Source organism: Pagrus pagrus (assembly GCF_965226575.1).
Source record: "Pagrus pagrus genome assembly, chromosome: 10".
NCBI lineage: Eukaryota > Metazoa > Chordata > Actinopteri > Spariformes > Sparidae > Pagrus > Pagrus pagrus.
Window position 1 is genome coordinate 32,975,385 of NC_140194.1, and position 13,034 is coordinate 32,988,418.

General features: G+C 40.8%; 1 protein-coding gene across 4 annotated transcripts in view; it reads right to left on the reverse strand.

Moving 5' to 3' along the window:
* The window catches only part of ripor1 (RHO family interacting cell polarization regulator 1), a 99,169-nt gene that overhangs the window by 25,915 nt on the left and 60,220 nt on the right, over window positions 1-13,034 (reverse strand). For all 4 annotated transcript variants that reach the window (XM_084364975.1, XM_084364974.1, XM_084364977.1 and 1 more), the window contains exons 5-11: window positions 12,909-12,932; window positions 12,200-12,253; window positions 3,962-4,111; window positions 3,610-3,673; window positions 2,138-2,181; window positions 1,152-1,277; window positions 788-936 (exon numbers count right to left, since the gene is read on the reverse strand). In XM_084364975.1, the coding sequence (XP_084221101.1) occupies window positions 788-936; window positions 1,152-1,277; window positions 2,138-2,181; window positions 3,610-3,673; window positions 3,962-4,111; window positions 12,200-12,253; window positions 12,909-12,932 (611 nt within the window). The remainder of the gene's footprint in view (window positions 1-787; window positions 937-1,151; window positions 1,278-2,137; window positions 2,182-3,609; window positions 3,674-3,961; window positions 4,112-12,199; window positions 12,254-12,908; window positions 12,933-13,034) is intronic.

The following is a 13,034-nucleotide window of genomic DNA, read 5'->3' on the forward strand; positions in this document are numbered from 1 at the left end:
CGTTCAAGAAACTGTGGTGAAGAAAATAACTCTGCTCAAAAACTCTGCTTCTGCTCAGCATCTTGTACAATGATGGACCCCCCGGAGCTAACAGTGCAGCAGAGAGGCTGCTCTCACTGCTGGACTTATAACGTTAATAACACAGCAGAGCACATCCCCTTATTTTGTTATCCACATATACGCACTAATGCTTTCAAATTAATTGATTCATTAATTCATGCTGTTAACTTTTTAACATGAACAGACTGCAAATCATTTATCTTTATTTCCAGACTTGTTTCACATTGTATTTCAGCAAACTAAGAACCCCAATTTATGGTTTAGCACACAGTTAACTAGAGCAAAAGGCTGAAAATAGTGCCCCCTTTTCTTTTCTTTTCTTTTCTTTTCATTCAATCAATAATCAATTTTTAATCGAGAATCATTTCGAGTCGAAAATCGATTCTGAATCGGATAAGACACCCAAAAATCTAAATCAGATTGAATCATGAGATTGGAAAAGATTCACAGCCCTACAGAGCAGACTGGGCTTTTCAGGAGGGGCGAGACATGCACTAAAACAGAGCGGTCAGAAAGAGGGGGAACAGAGGTGCTGCAGCAATGGACAGTATGAGAAAAATAATGTGTTTTTTGAACATTAAAGCATGTGAACCTTTTCTGGTAGACATCCAAAATAAAAGTATGAACATGCCAATGAGCATTATATGGGACCTTTAACAAGCAGTACAGAGCACGTAATGCCCAGTATCATTTCCAATACACTCACAGCAGGGTTGACAAAACTTACTTCCAGGTGACTTCAAGGCTTAGCTTAATAGTCCCAAGGTCATTAATATCCACGGCAACTGTCTGGGGTAGTGCAGCAAACAGGTCCTTAGTCTCACAGGAAACACTTCCTACAACCACGTGATTGGCTAAGCTCTTTAGCTCTGTCACCTAGGAGACCACAGAAATATAGATTGATCACACAACCAGAGACTGCTGTCTTCAATTCATGTCAATCATTCCAGTAACAACATTATTGAAGTATGAAGTATGCATGTGCTATTTCATTACCAGGGGTAATCTTACAGGCCACATTGCTTTCTTTGACCAATCAGAATAAAAGTGAATACAAAGTTGTTAATGCAAAAACATTCAGAGGGACTGACCTTGACAGAGAGGAACTCACTGATGAGTGGCACAAACACCATGTCTTCACTGTCCCACACCTGTTTGGCATTGATCTCTATTCTGCCTCGGAGCTTCCACCGCTGCCTACCATACCTCATAAAGATCTACACACACACACACACACACACACACACACACACACACACACACACACACACACACACACACACACACACACACACACACACACACACACACACACACACACACACACACACACACACACACACACACACCTGAAAGCATTAAAGACTATTCAGAACAATAAAGTAGTCCTCTCAGCCATCTGACTTGTACCAAATGAAGCTTTTGTGCTAGGCATGCAGGTAGCAGATAAAATAGAGACATTTAGGTCAGTCACATCAGAAATCATATGAAAACATTCAAATCGATTCTGAGAAAACACATACAGTATAGTTGGAATATTTATTCAGAATTGGTCATCAATGGCTCCCAGAACTCTATTACCGAGCAAGACGTTGACAGAACAATGTGCAACTCATAGCCAAAAAAAGCAAGTGGGCTTGACGGTATCCTAAATGAGATTTCCTAAACACACCAGTAAAACATTGACAATTAGCTAGCTTAAAGTTTTTCAATTTAACTTTGAGTGTAGGTCACTTTCAAGACATCACAGTCTCTTCACACACATTTTCAAAAACAGATGTGAATCTGACATGGATAAATAACTTGCTCACACACCTATTGATTTAAGAGAAGTTGTGATATTCACCAGTTTTCTGGTACTTATTTTCACAGAGGCATGACATAATTTACAAGTGGTCCAGTGACATAGCTGTCACAAGAGGTGTGTGAGTGGTGGCTGCACGGAGCGCCGTGCTGCTTCTTTGTTTAGTTTGTTTCAACCCAACATACTTTTCAGAAAATTTCCTGTCTGTCCAGTCAAAATCAAGGTCACATGAAAAGAAATATTTAGAGAGGGAGGGAGGACTGGTGAACTAACCTCATATTGGTCACCAGCACACAATCTAGCAAATCCAGCCAGACCTGAAAGACACATAGAAACAGATGTAGCCTGTCAGCTTCTCATAAGCCCCATTGGGACTGGATTTATTTCTCCAGGGGAGGTGGGGGAACATTACCTAGTCAGTGATTTTAATCTGTATGTGGGTAATCACCCACCCATTACTATAACATCTAGCTGCAATAAGTGGGATCTGAGTAATTTTTCTCAAAGATTTAAGTTTAAAAGGTGTCATTTGTGAGAAATGGCCACACTTCTAAGGTAGCTCCAAAACAAAAGGGGGCAGCATAACCGCTTGCTTCTGCTCACTATGCTCTTTGCTTTAGCTGTCTTTGACTATAGCAACGAGCTGCCGTTAGGCGTAAGTGGCCCTTTAAGCCGACTGGGGTTTTCCTGAACCAAGGCCACGGATCACAGGGGGAGACACCACGGCTCAGCAACCTCCCACTGAACACGGTTGGACAGCAGCCTGGGACTGAACACAGCCTCTGAAAGCGATGGAGGTCAGTTTGAAGACAGGGGACATGGTACGGGGGTGATTTAGAGTGACTCTGACCAGGACTATGACTCCAGGGACGAGAAGACACGGCAGGCGGGGACAGGAGTTTGAATGAGTATGTCGAGTTTGAATGAAGTGAACCTGTAGTGTGTTTTACTTTGAGTCAACGAGGCAATTACGATTGTCTTAGAGAGATCGAAGGAGAGAGAAATATTTCCTTTCTTGACATTTTGAGAGTTTATTTTGTTGACGTATTAGACTGAATAGTGAACTGGCTGCTTTTACATCTCCCATCTGAAACTATCAGACTATCACCTCTTGAGGTAAAAAGTGATGTTAGGAGACAAGAGGCCGGCTAGCTGGTTAGCATGCTAACTACAGTAGACATCTCTGCAACACAGTACATAGATATCTTTGACATTACATCAACAGTGTTGTTTCTTCACACTGTTGATAATGGTAGTTCATTCGCTTAATGTTTAAACTCAAATTCTGACCATATCTTACAAATTGCTCCTTTAAGTAAACTGAACTAATAATAATGTTTTTATTATTACTGGAACTGCAAGTTTTCACATGTCTTTGTCAATCTTACCCAGTAGCATACCAAAACTAACTGGAAAGGAGCAATAATCCTCTGATACTTTCATGTGAGTCATGTAAAGATGACTGAATTAAGGGTATAGCAAGCATTCATTAAAAATTATGTTTTATTAAAAAAAAAATCTTTGAATTGTGTAAGCCTCCCGGTTAATAGGCTGTGGACTGTGTTCCCTCAGTAGTTGGTTTTATTAGTATGTATTAGTAGTAATATTTTTTTGTTCCATAGCAAAGAAAAGAAAGAAGGAAATTCAAGAAGAGGATGAAAAAGAGGAGAGGAGAAAACGCTTATGAGAGGAAGGAGGAAGAGGGAAGAAAGATGGGGTAATTCACCATCTATGTTAATTCTTACCTTTCATCTTAATATGGAACTCCCCAAGCTGGTTCTCCAACTCGCTCTCCAACACACACATGTTCTACAGAGAGCAGTAATAGGTGTATTAATAAAGGACCTCTCTCAAGAGCAGACGTCACAAAGTGCTCCTCAACAAATGACAACAGCTAAAATAATCAAAATGCATTAGTGAAACCAAGCTAGACATACAAAGAACAAGATTAAAGCCACTACAAGTAAATCAAAGTAAGTCTAAACAAAAAGGTCTTAAGCTGCTCACATGGATCACTATGAATTTACCATTTTTCCTTATTCTGTCTTAATCCAGTAATCATTTTATCCTGCCACCCCTATGTCCTCTCCATCTCACCTCTGTGTACTCTTTGTATCCTTTATTGGCCTCTGCTAAACTCTCCCTGGCCTCCTTACTGCCTGGAGAGGCAGTGTAAGCCTTCACCATCTTGTTGGCTCCGTCCCTGAGTCTCCTCTGCAGGCAGTAGGCTTCATATAGCTCCTCAATCTGGGAAAAGAGTGAAAAAGAAGTTACGCAGTGGCTTGACATCTAATGTGTGTGAAGTGCACTATTAGAATAATCTCAAAGAATAATTTTGCTCTCTGCTTTGTAATGCTGTCTCCATTTCCCTACTTTCCTACACTAAATATTATCACTTCATAAAGTTGCCATGGAGTTGTGTTATCCATCTCTTTAGCTCCTAAATGCTCCTCTATGTTCATCATGCTCTAACTGAGTCTGGCAACTGTTTGGTGGTGGTAGTTGGCAGTGTGTTTATTAGAGCTTCTTCAGTGAAAACATTGCTGGAAATGAGGTTAATGAGGGTTAGTTTGCTGGCCACAACCCCAAAACAATGAGCTGGAAGAAGTTAAGGCTCTGTTGTCAAACTACAGAGTTGATTATAATTCTCTCTGGATTCATCACTACAAGCACACACTTTCACTTTCACAAAAATGGTCTATTGCTAATATAAAAATATTATATACAGTTGCAATCAAAATTATTCGACCCCCACTACAAATTAGGTTTATTGGCAAAATGTACAAACTAGCAGCTGTTTACAATAAACAAATCAGACAAGAACAATTTAAATAACTCAACACAACTAATATTACAAGTGGTTTCTCCAAATTCAACACAAAATGCTACTTTTAATGACTACTGCAGTCTCAAAATTATTCAACCCCTTCATGACAAGCATCTTTAGTACTTAGTAGAGCACCCTTTTGCTGTTATGACCTGCTGCAAATGTGATGCATAGCCAGAAACCAGCTTCTGGCAGTGTTCCTGAGGAATCTTAGCCAATTCCTCATGGGCAGAGGCCTTCAGTTCACTAATATTCTTGGGTTTGTGTGCTGTAACCGCCTTTTTCAAATCCCACCAGAGATTCTTATGTAACCAAGCCTTGGTGGACTTTGAGGTATGCTTGGGATCATTGGGCCTCATTCATGAACCGTTCTTACGAACAAATTTGTTCTTAAGTCCCACTTACGAAGATTTTACGAAGATTGTGGAATTCATGAATTTTTTCTTATCCAGGATTTATTCTTAGGTAAGAACAAATCCTACGAACACTCAGGAGTACTCTTACGCACATTTCAGTGCCGACATGTTGGCATGGTTGTGATTTCTTCTCTTGTGCAGTTCAATAAAATACAATATTTCAGTGATAATTCTGTCATATTTATTTATTTATTTCATTTCATATTTTTGGTAATTTACAGAGAATTTTAAATTTTAAAATAAATTAAATGTGCCAATGATTTAACATTAACCAAGTCAATTGGAAACCATGCCATGAATTAGTAACCTCCCCCCCCCCCCACACCCTATTTATACGTGGCATTTCTCCATCCAAGGCCCGCAAAACAATGGCATATATATTGCTGCTGCAAGAGATTGCTGATCGTGCCCTACGGAGGGAGCAAATGTTTCGGGATCACATAGATCTTTTTTCAGAGAGCAATGAGTTCCTCTTTGGACGCTTTAGGCTCCCACGACCGGTTCTTATAGATCTACGCAACCACTTGGAGCCAGCACTTCAGAGCCACACACTTCGGTCCAACCCTGTCCCCCCTAATGTGCAGGTACTGTCAACCCTCGGCTTTTTAGCCACTGGAACATTTCAACAGGAGCTGGGGGACAGGGTGGGCACATCACAGCCATCCATTAGCCGCGCTCTCCCTCGAGTCGTGGATGCAATAAATCAACTGGCCAAACAATACATAAAGTTTCCATACACAGCAGAAGATCAAGTCACAGTTAAGAGAGGATTTCATAACATCGCTGGCCTCCCTAACACCATTGGCACGATGGTGACTGCAAGCACGTACGCATTAAGGCACCCTCTCCAGCCCCCTTCCCATACCTCAACCGCAAGCAATACCATTCGATAAACGTACAACTTATCTGCGACTCAAATAACCACCTACTGAACGTGGTCTCCCGGTTCCCAGGAGGAGCACACGACTCCTATATTTTTCAAAACAGCTCCGTGGGAACACACCTTGAACAAGGAGCAGCTGGTGACGCATGGCTCATTGGTACGTGTCTTTTATAATATAATTATAATTTCCCATAAAAGTGTCTTTTTATTTGATTTTATCTTGATTTATTTTATTAGGGGATTGAGGATATGCCCTGGCTCCCTGGTTGATGACCAACCCTCAGACTCCACAGGAGATTTTATTCAACCAGATGCATGCGCACACTCGCTCCACCATCGAACACACAATCGGCATTTTAAAGGGGCGCTGGGTGTGTTTGGACACAGCAGGTGGCAAATTGCTGTACAAACTGGTGAAGGTAAGACAACTGATGATTTGATTTATTTTATTATAAAATCAGCTCAGACTAAGGTCACGTTTATTCAAACACCTTGCATCTTAACTTATGACTCTCCCTCACCATTACAGGTCTGTAGGATAATCATGGCCTGCTGTGTCCTGTCCCCTCAGCCACAACACCGTGAGGATGTGCGTCCTGACGCAATGATGGGACCAGACTGCAGGCGCGCTGTTCATGTTTGAGCGCAATTTATTGCCCACTTGTGAAGAAAATGCATTAATATCACAATTTCAGTCTAACAGTCTAATTCACTTTAAAAAAAAAAAAAAAAAAAAAAAAGACAGACTGGTTTCAGTGCACATCTTTCACACGTTTAAAGTTTTTTTTTCACTTCACCTGCTGCGCTCCAACTGATTTATTTTTTGCTTTTGGCATTTTGTTGCTGTTTGCTCTGTACTACAGCATCAGTGTCCACACGGCCCTGCAGTTTCTTTTATGGGCATTAATGGGCGGTTACCTATGCTAATCCTATGTTAATTAGATTCACCTTGCACGCGCTCTCAATTTACAAGGAGGTGGCATTCATCAATGTAGGAACACAGCTGCGAACAATTCTGAGGCTTAAGGTGCGTTCACACCGGACCTTTTATTTTTGTCGCTGGCGACAAGTTTACATATTAAGTCAATGCAAACGAGCAACTGAGCGGTTAATCTGTCAGGCGAAATGTCGCTGGGGCTCTGAGCGACAGCGTCCGAGCGACGGAGCGAAAAAACGCTCAATCGCTCTGTCGCTCGAGATGAGAAACCCCAAGTCTCTGGCCGTCAGACGCATGTCGCTCAGCACTGATTGGCTGCCGTAATCTATGTGTAACTATGACAACTACTGAAACCATGGAAATGTAATACAACTCCACCGGTCCGGAAGAGCAAAGCCAGCTTTACGTTGACACACACACACACCGGAGACAAATGGCCAGGCGCTCCTCAGCTGGGATGGAGCGCCTGTAGTTGGTGTCCAACCGGGCAATCCTATGGCGAGTGGATATTGCCAAACCAAGGATTACCAGGAGAAGGAGAAGGAGCAACCTCCCCTCCCGTCGCCGTCAGACCGTGTGGATTTTTGAATGGGAGTGAATGGGACAGCAGATGAGAGACCGGCGGCTGCACTGAAGTGCACTGAAAGAACGTGTGACAACAGCGACGTGACGACGGCGTATGTTAGGATTACCAACAAAATTTACGCCTGCTCTGGACGTCTGAACTAGGTACGTCGTCACCGAAGACGTGTGAAACTCACGTCGTCACCAAAGACGTGTGAAACACACGTCGTCTAAGTACGTCGCCCCATGTACGCCGTCATCAGTACATGTCTTCAGTTTGTTTATTTAGTCATCAATGAAGACAACATTTTCCAAGACGTGAAATTTTTCAATTAGGGCCTAAAATTGAAACAGTAAAGTTAATCAATAAAGCTAAGCATAATTGACCACAAGGTAATATTTTTCATCCTTGTGTATGACTATTAGCCTACACGGAGTGTAATCCTTGCACAGTTATCATCAATTTGTAGGCCATTTGTGAATATCCAACAAAGTTGAAGCCAGTCTGAGATCTATTGCTGTCCAGACTATGCAGCATTGGCTGACTTCATTCAGTGCCATGCGAATAAGATAGTGACCATAGATGTTGGCCTAGTGAATGTTACAATTAATCCTGTCACTTTGTGGGCATTGGGCAATAGGCTACTGATGGTTACATCACTTTTTGTCACGTGAATGTGCATTACTGCTGAAAATGTGTATGAGCAATACCAAAAGTTACATTACTCTGTGAATATCAGTTATCCATTGTGTTTAATGTGCATACTGTGTGCATACCATGTTCTATGTGTGTGCTGATCTATTGCTCTGTGTTCTGTAGGCTATATAGCCTATACATATTTTTCAATATAAGAAAAAAAAAGAAAAGAACATGTTGCGATTGAAGATTCAGAGATATCAACAGTGAAATACCAGAAACTGTTGTAACACTAATGTACTCTGGCTTCTACAGTGAGTCCCATGTTAAGATGTTCAATTGTACAGCAGAAAAAAAAAAATGTTTACAGACTGGTAGGCTACACCTTGTTAAAGATGTGTGTTTGCAGTGTTTTAGTTTCAGATGCATTTCTTGTTCAGGACTTATTTTTCAAACAATCTTATCTGATAAACAAAATTGACTTCACACTTTTTATTATTATTTTTATTTATTTATTTTGTTAAAGGGGCTTTTTCAATCTCCTTTCCCACCACCCCTCTCCTCAGCGACTACCCCTGTTTCTCTTTCAAGCTCCTGCTGTTAAAACACTTTTGTTTTGTCACCACAATCTGTTTTGAGGTTATGTGAGGCACTGTTGCAAATGGATCTTATGACGGCAGAGATATTCATACCTCAGGGTTGTCCAGTCCATCGCAAAATTCGGTCGGTCATTATTTTATGTTTATGTCGCTGTGATTATGGCCTCTTCCTTTTTTTCTTTTTTTATTGCTTTTTTTTATTATTATTATTGTCATGGTGAAGTTTTTAATGTCATAAAAACAGATTCCAATTTAAATAGCATGTTGGAATAAATAAAATTAATTTCAAGCCTCAGATGAGAAGTGTGTTTTATTCTAGCCTATTTGTTATCCATTAATGCATGTTTTCACTAATTTGTATTGGGTAGAAGAAAATGCATCTGTTCTATTAGGAACAGTCGAATTAATAAACTCAACTTAATGTCTGTGTGAAAGAAAATGAAAATAATTTTGATTTTTTTAAAACATAATTTGATATATATTTGAAGCAATTTGCACCTTGTGGCTGAACGTATAGACTAAATTCAATCAAAGACGGTAAATACAGTATCTTTGGTTCAATAAATGACACTCAATTTTTTTCTCATTAACTTTATTGATGACATTGAAATACAAACAATTCAACAGCGCCATCAAGCATTTAAAGATCGCAGTACATTAGAGTCACGACGGCGTACATGTGGCGACGTACTTGTCAACACGACCCTGACGACGGCGTAGGTGAGGCGACGTACTTATCAACGACGACCTACACTGACGGCGTATGTGTTGCAAAGGGTTCAGACGTCAGTTCCACACGACAGTCTCCTTTGGCTGGGTAACCGTGGCACTATCCACTCGCCATACAATCCTGCCTCCGATTCTCGCCAACAGCTCGTCAAACTGGGCCGTTGTCAGCCGCGTATACCATTAAAAACGGGAAGAAATGAGCGCCTCCGAGCGACGTGAAATTCACTGGAATCGCTTGAATGACGTTATCAGAGCGATCTGTTGAATTGTGCCGACGAGCGAATGCAGCTGAGCAACAGAGCGACTTTTTTGGAACCTCTTAAGAACAACTTAAGAAAGAATCTAAGAAGATTCTTAAGAAGATATTGGTGAATGAGGCCCATTGTCCTGTTGGAAGGTCCAATGATGCCCAAGCTTCAGCTTCCTCACAGATGGCATGACATTTTCTCCCAGGATTTCCTGATACTTGATTGAATCCATCTTACCCTCCACACGCTGCAGGTTTCCAGTGCCAGAGGAAGAGAAGCAGCCCCAGAGCATCACTGAGCCACCGCCATGCATCATTGTAGGCAGGGTATTCTTTTCAGCGTATGCTTCATTCTTCCTCCTCCAGACATACCGCTGATCCATAGGCCCGAAAAGTTCCAGTTTTGTTTCATCGCTCCACAGAACAGAATCCCAAAACCTCTTTGGCTTATTTATATAGTTTTGAGCAAATTGGAGCCGACTTATCTTGTGCTTTTGGATCAGTAGTGGTGTATGTCTTGGAGTTCGGGCGTGGAGCCCTTCAGCGTTTAGTATGCGCCTTACTGTGGAAACTGAAACCTCAGTGCCTGCTGCCACCAAGTCTTGCTGCAGGTCTTTTGCAGTAAGTCGAGGGGTTTTGACCACCTGCCTCCTCAGGACTCTGGTGGCAGCCGTTGATAGCTTCCTCTTTCTGCCACGTCCAGGTATTGTAGCCACTGTCCCTTTACTTTAAACCTGCGAACTATGCTTCCAACTTTTCCTTGTTTGTGCAAGGCAATGATCTCTTCTCTGAACGCTTTGGACAATTCTCTTGACTTAGCCATATTTCTAACATGCAATGAAACGTCACCTTCAACAGTCCAGGTATTTGGGTTGTTTTATCTCAAGCACACCTGATGCAACTAATGAAGCCCTTGATTGGGTGCATCAGGTGTGCTTGAGACCACACCTGATTTGCAAATGTGTGCTCTTATGAGGAATTCTATTCAGGGGGTTGAATATTTTTGAGACTGCAGTAGTCATTGAAAGTAGGATTTAGTGTTGAATTTGGATAAAATCCTTGCAATATTAGTTTTATTTAACTATTTAAACTGCTCTTGTGTAATTTGTTTATTGCAAACACCTGAAAAGTTTAACATTTTGCCAATACACCTAAAATGCAATGGGGGTTGAATAGTTTTGATTGCAACTGTATATATTAATATTATATAAATATAAAGTGCAGCATTAAGCATTCAGGACTTATTGTACAGAAATGTCAAAACAATTTGTAATGGTGCGTCAATATATGATTGATTATACTGTAAGGGGAATCTGTGGGCTTACTGTTTAGTTTTCTCCATCTGCTGTTTAAGTAATTCTTTCATAAAAACACATCGCGATGACGAGGTTATGTGCAGCATTATCATGTATAAAGTGTGGCCAGCATCTCATCTGCTTTATTCATTAATAGCAGCTCAATTTGGGTATGTTAAGTCAAATCCGACCTCATTACAACAGTGGTTGTTAGTCAGTTGGCTGTTGTAATGGCCAAAATAGGGGGCACCTTACTGCTGGAGGAAGAGTTTGTGCAAACTCCTCATAGGAAGGCCTTGTCTCAGTCGGACCCAAGACCTTCTTGCTGTGAGGCAACAGTTCTAACCACTGCCCCACCATGTTGTCAAAGTACCAATCGTCATCTCTACAATATTGTTAGAATATCAATATTGAGGTATTTAGTCAAACGTATTGTGATATTTGATTTTGCCTCCCAGTCCTAGCATTTGAAACCCCTACATACTGTATACTCCTTATCTGCATGACCTCACTCAACTCACCAATCAGGCTGTGAATTTGCCAAGTCGGTGCTAATGAGTCACTGCTATATCATCAGCATTAATGGTAAGCTAAAGGTAAAGGTAGATTTATTGTCATTTTTTAAATCACAAGGGTTGAAACGATGTTGGAGTCCTGCTACATCTGGAACTGTCTCTGTGGTCAGACATAATGTGGGCATCATAACACGTTCAGGGATGTATGTCAAGCCCTTATAACATACAAATGAAACAGGAGATTTGGTTTCGATCTAGTTGTGGTTTGCTGCTATAAAGGTGTACATATTAACTGTGAATGATGGTATTCACATATAGAAATCAAACAAACAAATTTACCTCACATGGACATAAGTCACTGCTCATGTCTGATGCCTTTACTCAGTCTGACTGCTGCACCGTGCATTGGTAAACACTTTGTGCCATGTCTAACTCACACACCCAATACCACCCTGGTGTCCGAAAAATTAATGATCATTTTTCATTGTTTTTCATTGTTTTCAATAATAGGACATCACATGCAGTCCTACATACAGTATATAGATATGAAAGAAACAGCATGATTCTGACAGTCCCACAGAGTCAAACCCTGAACACATTTCTGTGACATTTCCAAAATGTTTGGGACAGGTTTAATCTTCTATAATAACAAAGGCATTATTTAACAGGGATAATAGTGGTGTTACCTTGCTGAGGTGAAACTCCAGTCGTCGTATGTACCTCTCAGTCACCTTCACTTGCTGTCAGAGGAAGCACAGAGCCACAATTATTCCTACATGTCAACACAAACTGAACTATTTTCAAGTCGGGTTCAGGCTTAGCACAACAAATGAAGGCTGGTGTCTACCATCAATGCCCCCGACAAATGTTTCAAATTAAGTGTAAGATGTACACACACATCCAGTCTGATCTCATCAGTCTGATGATGAGCAGTGTTGGTGGAAACTTCACTACTTTAGGGCATTAAATAGTGGATATTGGAGCTCTGCAGTGTGCAAGTTGTCTTTTGGTTTCATTAAAAGCTTAGTCGGAAAGGGAGGCTTACATATGGTCTGCTAGAAGTGTGGAAATAGTGTGGAGAAGAGAAAGTGAGGAGCAGAGTGGGAACTGTGAAATGACTCTGTTGTCAAATGTTAATAAATAAAATGTATCAAGAAAACAGGTAAACATAGAGGTATTGAGTTTTAATTGATTTTTATCTATCATTGTACCAAGATGATCAATGTTTTTCACGTCAACTGTCAGCAATTTTAATGTTGTGGCTGATCAGTGTATACTTAATAATAGTACCTTAAAATCAGGCTCAAATAGAAATAAAGGCTGACCTCTAATATAAATATATGTCTCAAAATCTCTCTGCAGTTGAGGTAACTATAAGGATTTACAGTAGCTCACCTTATCCAGTTCATACAGGAAACCCTGTAAAGGCAGAAAACATCAGGTACTCAGTATCTGCCACAATTTGTAGCAGCACAATGTGATGTACACTCCGCATGTTAAGTGCTATTTTGCTTTGTCAGA